The 16,439-nt window shown below is 45.3% G+C and overlaps 1 protein-coding gene across 1 annotated transcript; it reads left to right on the forward strand.

Annotated features, from left to right (window-relative positions):
* The first annotated feature begins 2,828 nt into the window (after positions 1-2,828).
* YWHAH (tyrosine 3-monooxygenase/tryptophan 5-monooxygenase activation protein eta) lies at positions 2,829-14,994 on the forward strand. The gene is made up of 2 exons (XM_032883227.1): positions 2,829-3,103; positions 13,516-14,994. The coding sequence occupies exons 1-2, from the start codon at positions 3,017-3,019 to the stop codon at positions 14,167-14,169; spliced, it is 741 nt and encodes a 246-aa protein (XP_032739118.1). The 5' UTR covers positions 2,829-3,016; the 3' UTR covers positions 14,170-14,994.
* Positions 14,995-16,439: the final 1,445 nt, after the last annotated feature.

The raw sequence follows: 16,439 nt of genomic DNA on the forward strand, positions 1-16,439 counted from the left end.
CCTCAAGAGTGGGTGTGGATGGAGTCACCCAGGATAGGACAGAGCAAGAAAAGCAGAGGGCCTGGGGAAGAAACCCAGTATTTCAGGGTAGGCCAAGAAGACAAGCCCACACGGAGACCAGAGAAGGGGAATAGCAAGCCAGGAGGGTGCAGTGTCATGAAATCTTAGAGGAGATTCTGTCTAGGAAGGGAGAGCAGTTGTGCCCAGTGTAGTCAAGAGGGCCAGGAAGGTGAGAACTATGAAATGACCTTGGACTGACAACAGGAGGCTACTTACTGGTGGCCACAGTGAGAGCTGTCTAGGTGAAGGACTAGGGGCAGACAGACCCAGAGTACACTGGACTGAGAAGTGGATGGGATGTGAGGAAGTAGAGACAATGAACTTTGGTAAGAAGGAAAGAAAAGCTTCATGGGAGAACCAAAGTGTCCCCCATTGACATTTATTAGAATTCAAATGCCCTGATCTACCTAATTTTCACTGTTTTTTTTGTTTTGTTTTGTTTTGTTTTTTAGTTAGTATACTTTAAAAAAAAAGATTTTATTTATTCATTTGACAGAGAAATCACAAGTAGGCAGAGAGGCAGAGAGAGAGAAGGGGGGAAAGCAGGCTCCCTGCTGAGCAGAGAGCCCTATATGGGACTCGATCCCAGGACCCTGAGATCATGACCTGAGCCGAAGGTAGGGGCTTATCCCACTGAGCCACCCAGGTGCCCCAATTTTCACTGCTTTGAAATCAGTCTAAGTCCCACATGATCAGACAAGCTAGAAGGGTTCTAATTTCTCTAAGGGCTGGAAGGAACCATAAAAATCTCTCCCAGCGCTTGCCCTCCTCCCACCTCTCACTGGAACCCCATTTTCATAGAGGCGGGGTGGACAATTAATTATCATCTATCATGCTCTTTAAAGATATCCACCAGGGGAAAGATCAGCCTGGTTTGTTAACCTCAATTCCATTTGTAGTTAGCAAAGGTGACCCTTCAAAGCATGGTGAAAACTGCGGTGGGGGCCTCCTCTCAGACTCACACTGAAATCCTGTTTCACAGTTACTGAGGTCCTCATTTTAGCCTCAAAGCAGGGAGATAAAGGCCAAGAGACAGGAGACCTAGTATGGAGACCCCACCTCTGCTCACTCACTGTGCAAACTGGGGCTAGCCTCTCCTCCTCCTCAGATCTCGGTTTCTCCTTATATGGGATAAAGGGTTGGATGACAGTGACTCTAATTGTCCTGCCACCTTGGACGTTTCCGGATTTCTATTCTACGATGCATTTAACAGTACTCCAATTGTTGGATGGTAAAACTAAGAAACTAAGGTCCAGTCCCTCCCTTCTCCCTTCAAATGCATCTTACTCTCCAGAGCAAGATTCCTGGCTTGAAATGGGACTTCCACTCCTCTTCTGGTTCCCAGTTAAGGATAATGACTCAAATCTTCAAGTTATCATTTAAAACACTCCATTATCTTGTTTTGCCCAACCTCATTTCCCACTGCCAGGCCTTTCTTCTGTCTCTCAGATTTTGTTTCTGTCCTCACTGCTAAGTCTTTGTCTGTGCCGGACCCCACTCCCTAAGACCTTTTCCCTGACTTTCATCTCCCTCAAAGTCTAGCTTACCTGCACTTGCATATTTAGATCTGGCTTATGAGACAAGAGAATATATCTTAATTATTCTGTAGCTACTCCTCCCCCCAGTGCTGAGCATGCAATAAAATTCTCAAAGAGCCTAAGGTCTTTCCTTCTGTGCTGCCCTTGGTATGTTGTACTCAAGTGGGGCTATGTTTCAGTCCTTGGGATTTTCCTAGTTCATCTGAGGCCCAGCTCAAGGCCTGGCATGAGGGACCCTCAGCATAGAATGCGACAGCTGGGATGGCTTAGTGACCAGTCAGCCCATCCGCCCCCCCACCCCTTGCCACAGAAGGAAGTTCAGCTTGGGTTTGAACTCAGATCCGGGCTCCACCACTTAGGGGCTTTGTAACCTTGAGTAAGTCACTAATCTGGCTTTGAAAAATGGGGAGACCAGCTGTGCCCACCTGCGGGGTGGGTTGTGAGGATTAATTATGTTTATGCCTATACATGCCTAGCGCTGGACCGGCTTATAGTCCATATGTTATGTTACTCATCCCAGTCAGGCCAACCTGTCCCTCCTCTTGTGGAAGGCACAGTACGCCCAAAGTCCCTTGTCAGGGTGGGAGCACAGCTCTGCAGACCGGTGGGTGTGAAATGCGTGTTTGGGAGTGGAGGTGGGGTGCTGTCCCCAAAGTCCGGACCGATAATGCCTTGGCCAGTACGGATCCAAGCGCAGGGTGCGTCTCCAAGGAGCGCATGGGCCAGACTGGGGTCGAAGCTGGCAGGACGGCGAAGGCGGTCCCGGCCCGCCCCCCGGGGCGCACGGCCTCCTGCCTTCTCCAAACAGAAGGGTTATTTGATTTTTGGGTCCACCTGGAGCCAGACCTCCAACCTGGCCTCAGAGATGCGCTTCAAGGAGGAGCTGTGCCACTAAGCTACCTACGCAATCGCCATCACCGCGCCCGTTCCTGGGGATCCGCAGTCCCCACCCCACTTTTTCTTGTCCCACCTCCACCTCTGCGGCGGTATGCAGCACTGACAGGGCGCCTGCGCAGTTCTCGGGCGGGGCAGCAGCGGCGGCGGCGGCAGCTATTTATAGTAGGTGACGTCACCTTGAAATAGACCGTTAGGGCCGGCCCGCCCTTCCCCCCTCCCACTCCGGTCGCTCCCCGCCGCCAGGCCCGGCTGCTCCCACTGCGCAGGCGTCCTCCATCCTCCCATCCCCCGCCGCGGACGCCTCTCCTCCCTCGCGTCCGCGGCGCGAGCCACAGCGTGCGGGGCGAGCCAGCGAGAGGGCGGGAGCCGCGGCAGAGCCTGCAGTCTGCAGCCTTGGGCCGGCCGGCGAGCCAGTGCGCGTGCGCGGCGGCGGCCTCCGCGGCGACCAGGGAGCGGACGCAGGGCGAGCGAGCAGGCAGGCGAGCGGTGCGGGCGCCAGGCGAGGCCGAGCCACGAGCGACATGGGGGACCGAGAGCAGCTGCTGCAGCGGGCGCGGCTGGCCGAGCAGGCGGAGCGCTACGACGACATGGCCTCCGCCATGAAGGCGGTGAGCGCGCCGGGAGGCCCGGTTGGCCGGCTGGGGATCCCGGCGTAGGGAAGGGATGGGCGGCCGGGCGGCATCTCCCTCCCGGCCCGGAGCGACCCCGCGACCTCCCTGGGCGCGGCCGCCCGCCAGCAGCCCGCGCTTCCCGGGCCCGCCCCGCCATTTCCTGCGACCGGGCCCGGGTGGGGTCTCGGGGGAGGAATGCAGCCCCAAGAGGATGGGTGGGCTACAGTGGCCCCTTTCAGGTGGGCGGGGGTCGCGGCACCCCAGCTCGGAGCCGTGGGTGGAGGGGGAGGGGTGCCTGAGGAAACGTGAGAGAACCACATTCCTCGTTCTAGACCGTTCTGCCCAGCGTGGGGGCTCACGTCCCTCTCCTTCCTCCATACCCCAAATTGTAATAATCCTCTAGTGAGTGGCACCCTGTCTCCTGGTTCTCTTTGCCACACGACCTGAAGTCTGTTTTGATTCCGATCTGTTATGCTCTATTCTGCGGAATCGTTCTCTGTTCCATCTTCCCACGCCCGGGTCTGGCTTTGTGTGAGAAGACCCCCCATCCTGCAGTCTAGACGTGGACCCGAGCTGGAGGGCGGAGGGCGGAGGGCGGCGGGTGTGGGGCCCCACTCCCAGGTCCGATGGAGGGAGCAAATGCTTGGACATTAAAATGAGACGTGACTTCTTGGCAAGACAGGGCTGTGTGCGTTTGCGTTCCCGAGATCTTTATAGATTGATTTTGCAGCTTGATTTCCGGTGAAGGACTCGTGCCTAGCCACACCCTAGCACATACCGTGGATTAGACACCACCTGCATATATGAGACTAAGAGATCCTGTTATCCTCTTATTGCTCCTCTTACCTTTATTTTACCTTTTCTCTAAATGAACATTACTTCTCTGCGTCAAGGTCACACAGTGGTAGAGCTACAGCTGGCGGCCACCAACCTGCTATGTTTCACCAGCGTACATCCTCTGCAAACCTGGGAGGATCCGCCTGGGCCCCACCTTAGACCTAAAGTTTCTGCATCTCTGGGGTCGGGACTCAGAAATCTGCACCCTAACCATCCCTCATGGCAATTTTTAGGGGGCTGAAGCCTGACATTTACTGTCCCGAATTAAGGCTCGTTTGTTCTTTTGATGGCCTTGTGAGATTTCTTATAAATCCACAAATTGAGAGTCTCCCTAAAATTTCAGAATCATGTGAAAAGCTGCTTTAAGGCTTTTGATATTAATAGCAAATGAAATACGTTGCTGAGGTCAGTATTGAGGATTTTCCAGCTAAGAAAGACACTTCAAGAGATATCTTTCCAGTGGTGTCCTTGTTAAATATTGCACTAGGTGTGTTTGGAAACCAGCACTACCACTCATTTGTTGATAAATTGGTGATCCTGATTTGAGCCCTGGCATGCTTTCACAGGTTAGATAGTCTAAACCAGGGACAATCTAGGTCTGGGATCTAAAGCTTTGTAATTCAGGGGGCCCTCTTTAAGGACACAAATGTGAAATGTATTAATTTTGCAAATTTTACAGAATCTACTGTGAATACATTTCCTCTGAAGGGGTTCTGAGCTTAATTTTCTTTGGGATAAGAGCTACTTCTGTTCACACAGCAAGTCACACTAACAGAGTGGTACTGAGATTGTGCAGGCTGAGGCCTCTCCAGACATTTTCCTGAGGCCCTCGTTCACCCTGTGAGTGGGGCTTGAAGAAAGATGAGTTGAGGTTAAGAGAAAATGACTAGAAAGGACATTCTGGAGCTCTAGGAAACCTGAGGCAACTTGAAATGGAAAGTAAGGAAGGGATTGAGAGATGTAACCAGAATGAAATTTAGGTTGGGGAGAGAACAAAATTGGCATTCTGGTGTTCATAAGCAGGCTTGAATAATGCTATCCTGTAGCTAGAAACTTGTGTTCACACATTTTTTTTTTCCCCCTGAGGCCAAAAGGTAGCATTTTACAACTAATGAACCCTCCTGTGTGTTGAGAATCTATAATATCTCTCTGAAATGACTGATGGGTTGGATAAGCCATCCAGCATTGAAAAATCAATCCAAGCTCCAGTTATGTCATCTGAGAATTGTGATAAAAGGATTCCTTCATTGTAACTCCTTTTATTTTTTATTTTTTTTTAAATTTTTTTTTTTTAAAGATTTTATTTATTTGCCAGAGATAGAGAGAGAGTACACACAAGCAGGCAGAGAGGCAGGCAAAGGCAGCGAGAGAGGCAGGCTCCCCGCTTAGCAAGGAGCCCGATGTGGGACTCGATCCCAGGACCCTGGGATCACGACCCGAGCCGAAGGCAGCGGCTTAACCAACTGAGCCACCCAGGTGTCCCTGTAACTCCTTTTAAAAAGTCAAGTTTTTTTGTCATCTAAATTAATGGAATATATTCATTGGAAAGGACATGGCAGGGTTCAGTGAAAGACAGTTTATGTTTTACTTACTAAGTTGATATTTGTACATTAAATTCTTTTTTTTTTTTTTTAAGATTTTATTTATTTATTTGACAGATCACAAGTGGCAGAGAGTCAGGCAGGGGCAGGGGGTGGGGGTGGAGCAGGCCCCCTGCTGAGCAGAGAGCCCTGTACAGGGCTTGATCCCAGGACCCTGAGATCATGACCTGAGCCTAAGGCAGCAGCTTAATCCCCTGAGCCACCCAGGCACCCCTGTTCATTAAATTCTTAATGTTACTGGGAAGACTCAGTCCCCATTTTGTTAATATTGTAGGCTTAACGTAGAGCTTTTGGAAAGAGGGGATTCTGGTAACCTGGGTTATCTGGTAATCTGGGTTTATGTGGGTTTTCTTCGGGGAGGTGGAAGGGCAGGTAAGTAGACTGCTCTAGGGTAGACTTAGCACACCTGAGTGAGGAGATGTTCCGATGTCACCACGCTGTAACTTTGGACCTAACACCTCTGGGCTTCGAATCCTTTGAAGTGTAAAACTAGAAGTGCAGGTGTTGCTATCAAGTCATTTTTCAGTCTTTATTCTTCTAACTTGTTTTCTATTTTCTTTATAATTCAAATGGTCACCTAATAATGCCTGCCTGTAATCATTGATGTTCCTTATGCTACCAGTGTCACCTGGAGGATGGTGTTGGTAAGCTTTAAGAAAAACCATGCATTTTGGAAACAATAGTGTTGCCTCAACTCATTTGAGAACTGCAGTTCCCTGCCTCACTCCATAATTTGAAGAGGCAAGAAATGCTTCTGAAGTGAACTAAAGGAGTGTCTTCACGATCTCCTCATCTCAAACCTAGCAACTTGAAAAGGTGAAACAGTGGGAAGAGAGGCATTGTGAAAGATTCTAAGAACCCACTTCCTTTCTCGGCTGGTCTTGGAATGACCAAATTGTAACCTCTGAAAAATGGGTATCATATCATCTTATGAGAAAGTGAAATAAACCGAAATAAACCTATAAAGGGGGATAAAAATGTGCATTAGACTTAGTGATTTAAGGAAAGAAGGCAAATAATCAGATTTCTGGTGAATACTCATGGGTGGACATCATTCATTTATGTCTCTTAATTGTTTTAAGTCATCTATTTTATATTAAAACAGATTGTAAATGTGAATTTATTAAACATCAAAAATTATTTGGGATTGCATGGTGTGTTTTAACACTTGATAACAGTTGATTACAAAATTAATAAAGGACAGAGAAATAATATCTGAAGGACTTGAAGAATAGCTGTACAAATGTTGAGTGCAAGAAATAAAGCTTCAACTTAAAGAAACAGTTTGAGAGGAAGAGGCACTTGGCCCAACCAGTGGCAAAAGGCTCTTATTCCAACAGCTGTGAGATTATGGGAAGTGGGGAAATGAGCAGGTGGTATATAAAAGGAGAGCTCGACTGAGTCGCTCAGGGTAAGACATAACCCGTGTTGCAGATATTAAAACTAAGTCTGATTTTGAGGTGTACCAAAATTGTGGTTAGTGTGAAATCATAAAGCCACATCAGTGCTGTAGTTTGAAATATGTATAAACTAGAGAGCATGATTTCCCACTGAGTGGTAATTTGTAATGTAAGTATTGCTTTGCCATACATTGGCTGAGGAAGGAGAGAAGGTTCTGGGTTCTTGGAGTAGCTTGAATTAAAAGGATTTCAGATGGTGAATAGTTCACAGAGCTTTGAAATTTCATATTAGTGGTAGAATGCAGTGTCACACTTCCAGAAATGGTTTGGAAGGAGATACCGCAAATACGTTTTCTATGTTACAGTTCATCAAGTTTGTGGAACTTACATTTTACTTATTAGGTATTCAGTAAATGGTAACTGTTACTTCCATGTGTACATTCTCATTTAATTTTCACAACAACTTTGGATGAACTATGGATAGTTAACTTCATTTTACAAATGAGGTTTAAAGAGGTTAAATTTTTTTTTTAAGATTTTATTTATTTATTTGACAGAGAGACAGTGAGAGAGGGAACACGAGCCAGGGGAGTGGGAGAGGGAGAAGCAGGCTTCCCGTTGAGCAGGGAGCCCAATGTAGGGCTCAAGCCCAGGGCCCTGGGATCATGACCTGAGCCAAAGGCAGACACCCAACCACTGAGCCACCCAGGTTTCCCTACGAGGTTGATTTTTTTGAGATCAAGTTGTAAAGCCAAAATTTGAACTCTTAAATTTAGAACTCTTTAGCCACTGTATAATAAAGGCCCGTGAGGCTAAGGGATTTATACACACACACACACACACACACACACACACACACACACACATAAATGATATATAATTATATAAAATTGTAAATTTTATATATATATTAAGGTTTTATTTATTTATTAGTGAGAGAGAGTGCGTGAGAGAGTATGAGTGGGAGGAGGGGTGGGGAGAGGGAGAAGTAGGCTCCCAGTGGGGCTCGATCCCAGGACCCTGGGATCATGAAAGGGATAATATTTCTAGTATACATTCTGGTATATTAGTCATTACTGGTGACTAATTGCAGGCCCTTTACACGTGGGCTTAGTGAAGAAGTAATTTCATGTATCAGATGTAAGTCATTTTTGCCAAGTTTGATTAAAAACAGAATCTACCACGTATGGGTCTTAGCTATAGCAGGGGAGTGTAAAAGGCAGATTCACACATTTGGATTTTGCTTGTTCTGAAGACCAGGAGTTTTTTTTTTTTTTAGCTTAAGAAGCAAAGTTTTAATTGAATTTGAATTTCTGCTATGAATTAGGAAGTGCAGAACTATGTTAAATTATACTCCTATTTTAGGGAACTGTTTCATGTCCTTGGCACCAGTTGTTTCTCCACTTTTTTTAAAAAATAGATTTTATAAGCTGATAGGCCTTAACATTTCATTGTCTGGGTTTTTGGTAAAATTCCTCCTAGTGTCCAGGTTGAGGCTGCCTGTCCACTGCCCCATCATTTGGGTGCTCTTCCCACTCCTTGCAGTGGCTTTCCCCATTGTGGGTGGTGGCCATTGCCTGCGATCAGAACCTGGCATAGCTTCTGAAGCTTTCAGTGCTGGTACCTCCAGGGACAGTAGCATGCAGTAATGCCATTCAGATGGATTGGATTTAATCCTTGCCAGCCCTACAGAAGTGCTCAGTTATGTTAAGAGTAAGAAAAGGCAGTCTCTCCATGATACAAAGCCTAACTAATGTTAGGCTTTGAGTGGATATTAACTACCTGAACTTACCAAGCTAAGCTTGAAGTTTAGCTTCCCTTTGGCTTTCTAGAACTGCAGCCTTGTTCTTCTGAGGACAGGGAGTGATCTATCCAGGCCTGGGCAAACGGTGACAGATGGGTAGTTTGCCAGCTTGGGACTAGGCAAAATCTTCACTTGGAGGATAGTAAATTGGGGAGAAATCGCCAAAAAAGCTTTCATTCCCTGACTCACCATTCCCCCCCGCCCCCCTTTAATACATACAGGACTCTGCCAACGAATCTTAAAGATTCTATGATGTGGTCATGTTTACCTCATTGTTCATGAGAATTGTTTTCTCCTGTTGCCAACTCTTATATCAAATGCAAGCTTGTTAGTAGCTAGTGGGTGTGGGTAACTATAAAAGATGGGATGGTAGTGGGTGTGTGTAGCCCTGAAGGATGGAAGTGTCCTTTAGGAGAAGTAACGTTTACCTTGACTTTGGCAATGTGGCCTGGCAGTCAGTCCTGGGGGGGCATTTTTTGTTTGCTCAATGTTACTTTTGAGGTTGGATGTTTCCCAGATTAAGAACTTTAAGTTTTCCCAAATAGTCCCTGGGCTATTTTTGGCATTGGGTCTATTTTTACCCACAAACACATAGTTTATTGCCTGGCCAGTTAGTGGGAGGAGGCCCTTAGGGATTTTTGGGTAAACGAATGGTGTCATAGGAAGATAAATGAGTTAGTGGCCTCTCAGGTTGCTTGTAACTTTAGTACTGTTGTGTAGTCCTAGAGCAGAGGAAATGGGGTGAAGTGATTCCCACTGCCCTCACCCCCATGGTGGGAGTTGGTGCAGCCAAAGGCGGTGGTATGATAAGGACCTCAGTCAGGACACGAGTTGAATGTCTGGCCTGGAGCCCAATCCTTAAGGGAGGTGGAGAGAGGGGCCTTTATAAATGGGAATGGTCCACCAACTCCAGGTTTTCACAAAGAGTGCAAATTGGATTAGGTGGGGGGGGTGGCAAACAGGAAGGCGGAAAGGCTGTGAACAGAGGTGAGGAGTCCGTCAGTGGTGGTGCTGCCCCATGAAGATGTTGTGTCTAGAATGGCTGGCCCAAGGGTAGCCGATGTGTGGCAGAAATGAGGCTGTTGTTGAAACTGGCTGGAGTGGAGACCAGGTTGAGAACCACTGGGCAGGTCTCTGTATCCCGGAAATTCTGTGTCTAGTCTTTGCTTCACGTTAGTTAGAAACCATTTGGAAACTTCTAATGGAAAAGCTACAGTAAATCGTCTCCCTAGACTATGCATGCGGAGGAGCATCCCGCTGCTTAGTATGCGCCGGGTTGGGACTAGTACTTAGGTTTTCCTTTTTCTTGTACTACATTGCCTCCCAATGTCTACTTTTCTTGATGTGTGACCAGACTTTCCTGCCTCCAGTAGTTTGGAATTTGAAATACTGGGAACTGGTGCTAACAAATCAAGACTGGCTATAAATTTTATTTGTTTTAGTATCCTGTCTGATTTTACTTCGGTCTATACTTTTCCAATCTGGGGAAAGCTCCCTTTCCTTTAGTTATCCAATCAAGTAATAAAACGATCTTCCTTCCATAAGTTTCCCTTTCTTAACTGAGTTGTAACCCAGGAGTCTTAAAAATACTATATTTAAATGTATCCAGTTATTTCCTAGTTAGGCCCTGGCTGGGGTTCTAAGAACAATGCTTGCTTAGCTGTTAGTCACACTCAGCTGATGCTGATAGTGATTCATTCAGACTGGCAGGAAACCAGATAGTTACATAAACACTAATACTCCTAGTAAATGATTTTTCTTGGGAAGGTGTCATTATAAATATTGCCCAGCAGACTTTTTGGGCAGTTTATTGCTGATGGAGAAGGGCTGCATGAATTCCTGAAACCTACAGATACAACCAAATTTCATTTACACCAGAATCAACCTGTCTTTCCACACCTTTGGTATTGCTCAGGAAAAACAGAATCCTAGAATATTAGAGCTGAAGAGGTCCTTGGAAATAATTTAGACCAGTGCCCCTTGTTTTGCTTTTGATCCCCAGACAAGGTCACATAGCTAGCTCAGGCTAGACTCCGCTATTTCTTACTTGGGTTTTTTGTGTTGTTTGTTTGTTTTTTAGTTATGATAATGTCTATTGTACAAACACCCTGGGTGATAAGGGTGTTCTGTATTCACATATGCATGCAATTTTAAAGATACACTCTGGGGAGTTACTTTGGTGTGTCTTTGTGAGTCTAGCAAGCAGCTTTATTAGCCACAGGGTGAAATCTTTTTTTTTTTAAAATTTTTTTTTTTTTATTTGACAGAGATCACAAGCAGGCAGAGAGGCAGGCAGAGAGAGAGAAGAAAGCAGGCTCCCCGCTGAGCAGAGAGCCTTATGCGGGGCTCGATCCCAGGACCCTGGGATCATGACCTGAGCTGAAGGCAGAGGCTTTAACCCACTGAGCCACCCAGGCGCCCCCACAGGGTGAAATCTTATTGACTCCTTATGGATAGCCTTTACCTTTTAATGTCAAGTGATTTACTGCAGGATCTAAGGAGCTCTGTGATTCTGTGCTTGCCTCATGTTTTACTGAATATTGTCCTGGAAAAGTGAGTCATTTGAGAGGATTCAGCAATCTGAGATTTGCCAGAGCATTCAAGATGGAATTTTGATTTATAAGGGTTGCTTCCTTAAAAGATCAAATTCACAAATATCTATAAAGTCTCTTTATATTTCCAATAAACAAATATGAGTATGTGTTTGAAGGACTCACTGGAGGAGGAAACAAGTGGGGTTACAGGTCTTCACCTGGATTTGAAGGGAGCATGGATTTGGGGTTAGTAGAGATTGCCTGGGACTGGGACAAATCATGGAGAAAAGTGTGGAGACTACTCAATCTCTGTGTGAGGAGGAATGAGGAACCTGGTTTGCAGGCAGCCCTCCTACGGGATGGGCAGAAGCAGCTAGTAGCCAAAGATCACACTGAAGAAGAAAGTGGGATTGGGTTGATTGAGTAGGCAGAGGTGGAGAGACAATTCTAGGCTAGGGATTTGTAGCAAAGGAGTAGGGGTGCTGGGGACAGAGAAATGGGGGAATTGTTGGTATTTTTATTGGGGAGGAGATTGCTAGTAGACAATGAAGAATTTAGCACAAGTTTTCTAATTTTACACATAATGATTGTATTTGTTGCTTATGTTCTTGAGTTAATTTTTTTGATCTTTTTTAGAGTTTCTGATTCTCTAGTGCTCAGTCTTTTCAATCCATGTTAAAACATGTCTGTTTTAATATGCTGTTAATAACTTTCTCCGTTGAACCTGGCTTTTACCCCTTTCCCCTCAGTTGTAGGAGTTTCTGTTCTTACAGTTTAAGTAATATTTTTCTCTGTTGAGTGTTTTATGGTTTCCTAAATATTTTTCTTTTCCTGAAAATTAAAGACTTTTACCAGTCAGTCATATAATTAAGGAATCCCCCTACTTTATAAAGATAGAGGCCAATTTAGAAAATTAGTGGCTTTACTGGGACCCAGACCCAGGTTTTTCTGATTCCAAGTCTGTGTTAGTCTCCTTGGGCTGCCAAACAAAGTACCACAAGTTGGGTAGCTTAAAACAGCAAATTATATTACTGCATTTGGGAGGGTTAGAGGTCCAAGATCAAGATGTCAGCAGGGCTGTGCTCCTTCTGAAGGCTCTAGGGAAAAATCCTTCTTTGCCTCTGCCTTAGCTTCTGGTGGCTCTTGGTAATCCTTGGTGTTCCTTGGCTGGTAGACCCATCACTCCAGTCTCAGCCTCCATTATCACATGGCATTCTCCCTGTGTTTGTGTGTCTCCAATCTCCCACTCCTTTTAAGGGCACCAGTCCCTGGATTTAGCATCCACCCTAATACAGGGTGACTTCATCTTGACTTGATTATATCTGTAGAGGTCCTGTTTCCCAATAAGGTCACATTCACAGGTCCTGAGGTTAGGACTTCATTATAACTTTGGGTGACACAGTTAAACAACACAGCAAAGTCCAGCACCCTTTTTACTATCTACATAGCTGGCTCACTAGTAGTTGGCATCATGAACTACCTAAAGTTACAGCTTAGGAAATTTAACATTGCTCCTTAAAGTAATTGGTGCTTCCATCTTTGATGCCCAGTCAGTCAGGTCAAAGTAGAGCTTACTGCTGAGTAAGAGGTAAACATTGAGAACTGGAGAGTTACAACGTGCCCCCAGCCTCTGCTTTTAGGAGAGGCTGGTAGCACGTTCCAGTCACTAATGTATCCATTTGGATTGGGGGAGGTCTCAGTGTATGCTGGGATTTTCTTGTGTAACCAACTCAGGGCAAAACTGTGGCCACTTGACCTGTGTTTGATCTCATCTGTGAATCTCTTATCTATTAATATATATTTGAGGGAGGTGTGATTGGTTCTTTCTAGAATATAAAGTTGGAAGTAGAATCTGGAATGTACTTCGAGTCTCTAGTCTTTGAACATTTGTTGACCAATACCTTTTGCAGAATAGCTGAATCTCAGGGCTTTTTCATCCACTACCATGTAGCAATCTTTAGATGATTATATTTATCCCCGTACCTCTACCAAGATGAAGGCAACATCTTAAAAGGCCCGAATTAAGAATTTCTGAAATCCCTTATCACTGAATATTTTGTTTCAAGTATTTATTTTTTCTTTTTAGACTAGTCTTCCTTCAGACAGGATCCATGTCTGTTTTTTCCTCCAGCTTGTTCATGCTGGCTTGAGAAGGGTTGTTGATTAGGTTCAAGGCAGATTTCTAAGAGTTTTGGCTTTGGATCTCAGTGTTTATCTTTTGGGGATTTTGCAGGTGACAGAGCTCAATGAACCTCTTTCCAATGAAGATCGAAATCTCCTCTCTGTGGCCTACAAGAATGTGGTTGGTGCCAGGCGATCTTCCTGGAGGGTCATCAGCAGCATTGAGCAGAAAACCATGGCTGATGGAAATGAAAAGAAATTGGAGAAAGTTAAAGCTTACCGGGAGAAGATTGAGAAGGAGCTGGAAACAGTGTGCAATGATGTCCTGGCTCTGCTTGACAAGTTCCTCATCAAGAACTGCAATGATTTCCAGTATGAGAGCAAGGTATTTTACCTGAAAATGAAAGGTGATTACTACCGCTACTTGGCAGAGGTGGCTTCCGGGGAGAAGAAAAACAGTGTGGTCGAAGCTTCTGAGGCTGCCTACAAGGAAGCATTTGAAATCAGCAAAGAGCACATGCAGCCAACGCACCCCATCCGGCTTGGTCTGGCCCTCAACTTCTCCGTGTTCTACTATGAGATCCAGAATGCACCCGAGCAGGCCTGCCTCTTAGCCAAACAAGCCTTCGATGATGCCATAGCTGAGCTGGACACACTAAACGAGGATTCCTATAAGGACTCCACGCTTATCATGCAGTTGCTGCGAGACAACCTCACCCTCTGGACGAGCGACCAGCAGGATGAAGAAGCAGGAGAAGGCAACTGAAGAGTCTTCGGGGCCCTGGGCCTTCCCTTCACCCACAATCCCCCATCATCACTTGATTCTTCCTTGCCACAATCACTAAATATCTAGTGCTAAACCTATCTGTATTGGCAGCACAGCTTCTCAGATCTGCTCTCCTGCCCCTTGGGAAGCAGTTTCAGATAAATCTTCATGGGCATTGCTGGATTGATGGTTGCTTTAGGCCCATAGGGGCTCCCTTTTCGAATTGTGCAGACAGGGGCATTCTGAATGAGGCATTCTACTATGCCTGTTGATCTATGTGAAATACAAGCAAAAGCAATGGGGAAGTTTAGAAAGAAGAATTAGCCAACACAGGCTACGATTGATATTTAAATGATCCACTTAAAACAAGCCGATAGTGTTTTGTTAAGCAGTATACATCTTGTGCATGCAAAAAATGAATTCACCCCTCCCACCTCTTTCTTCAGCTAATGGAAAACTTAAGGGAAGCTGATTACAAAGAGACCACTCCTCCTTTCCATCAGCTTTATAATAAACTGTTTAACGTGAAGTTTCAGTAGCGCCTTGTTTTGCCTCTTTAAATTATGTGCACAAACCTTCTTTTTCAATGCAATGCATCTAAAGTTTTGATACCTGTAACTTTTTTTTTTTTTTTTTTTTTTGGTTGCGATTGTTTAAGAATCATGGACTTATTTTTTGTAACTCTTTGGCTATTGTCCTTGTGTATCCTGACAGCACCACGTGTGTCAGCCCACATCAATCAAGATGGGTGATATGAAATGCCAGACTTCTAAATTAAATGTTTTGGAATTCAGTGGGTAAATAAATGCTGCTTTGGGGATATTATGTCTGTGTGTGTGGTTTTCACACCCCCCCCCCCAACACCGGCCCTGCAAAGGAGCTCTCTAACAGATTACCATTCCCCCCACCCCCCAAAGGAGCTCTCTAACAGATTACCATTTTGAATCCTGGTTTTAGTCTCTCAAACACAAGCATTTTTGGCATAGTAAGTTTTCTTGCTCTTGGATTCCATTACACATTTTGCAGTATACACATTAGACTCGTGAATTTTCATTTGTTTTCTGTGACCCTAGTCCACAAAGCCTCTCTCATCCACCCTTCCTGATAACTGGTGCTGGTATGGGAGCTGAGCAGATGAAAGTGCGCCAGTCTTCCTCAGTATATAGGGCCTGACCAGTGAAAGGTCAAGCCTCTGTTTAACTTGGGAGGGTGTAGCTTGACGAGTAGCTTGACCTACCCTGCTGGAATGTTGGTTGATACTTAACACTCAAGGTAGATAACTGAGCTTATACCCGTCCTTGTTTTCTTCATATCCTTTCTGTTAGATACAATAAAACAGATCCCTGAAATAATCTTTAGTGATTATAACTAAGAAAGCTTTGAGTATTTAAAACAAAAGCCTCCATCTACGTTTAAAAAAGGAAAGGCCCGACCCCTTAAGCTTTCTCCCATCTGCCTTCACCCCAAGGCTTCTCTTGAGGCTTAGCGTTCCCATCTAGACGTCATTCTCTGGTGATAGGGACTAGAGCCCCTCACAGTTTTTATCACCTGCAGCTTGGTGCCCAGGAACCAAACGTGCTTGTTAAGTGAATTGGTTTAATTACACGAAGGTCTTAAAATCCCTTACTTAATCTTGACTAAAGCTTGGCACTAGACTGCTGGGAATGACAATGGTCTCTGTCCTTAAACAATGTTGTGGTGGAGCACAGACCTTTTAAGCTCAGAAGTTTAATCTGTTTACTCATTCTGAAGTAGAGGTCTGACCCATGTGCTCCTAAAATACTCCTTAGGAAGCCCCTTCCAGGTTGACCTAATTGCTAGCTAAAGTGGTTATTAAGTTTCACTTAAGTTAGTAGGTCAGGTATTTTAAAACTACCAGCTCTATGTAGACAAGATAACTTGGTTGGGATAAACATGTAGACATTAAAACTTAACTAGATTTTGAAATGCCCTTCACAGGAAGAGCTTTAGGAAAAAAAATTTGTGTCTTCATTTCCTAGGTGTCTAATGAAAGGTTCTGTCCCCACCTTGTGAATGAGGAAAGCTGAGGTACAGAGGTTGTGGACCTCTGGGATTCCCACAGCTGGTTAAGCTGCAGAGAACAGCTTAAGGCTCCTAATTCAGAGTTCCAAATGCCTGGGGTTCTGGCAGTGCCATGTTCCAGGCAGGCAGCCTTGACAAGTCACACAACCTTTAGAGATTTATGTCTCTCATTTTTTAGTAAGTGTAGGATTTGTAATATGTTTTCATTCAACTCAAAGTACTCTGTG

The sequence above is a fragment of the Lontra canadensis genome, unplaced genomic scaffold, assembly GCF_010015895.1.
Source record: "Lontra canadensis isolate GAN:19392208 unplaced genomic scaffold, GSC_riverotter_1.0 scaffold87, whole genome shotgun sequence".
NCBI classification, from domain to species: Eukaryota; Metazoa; Chordata; class Mammalia; order Carnivora; family Mustelidae; genus Lontra; species Lontra canadensis.

Coding starts and splice junctions, on each gene's coding strand:
- YWHAH (XM_032883227.1), top strand. CDS start 3,017: ATGGGGGACCGAGAGCAGCTGCTGCAGCGGGCGCGGCTGGCCGAGCAG. Junction 3,104..13,515: donor TGGCCTCCGCCATGAAGGCG/GTGAGCGCGCCG, acceptor GGGATTTTGCAG/GTGACAGAGCTCAATGAACC.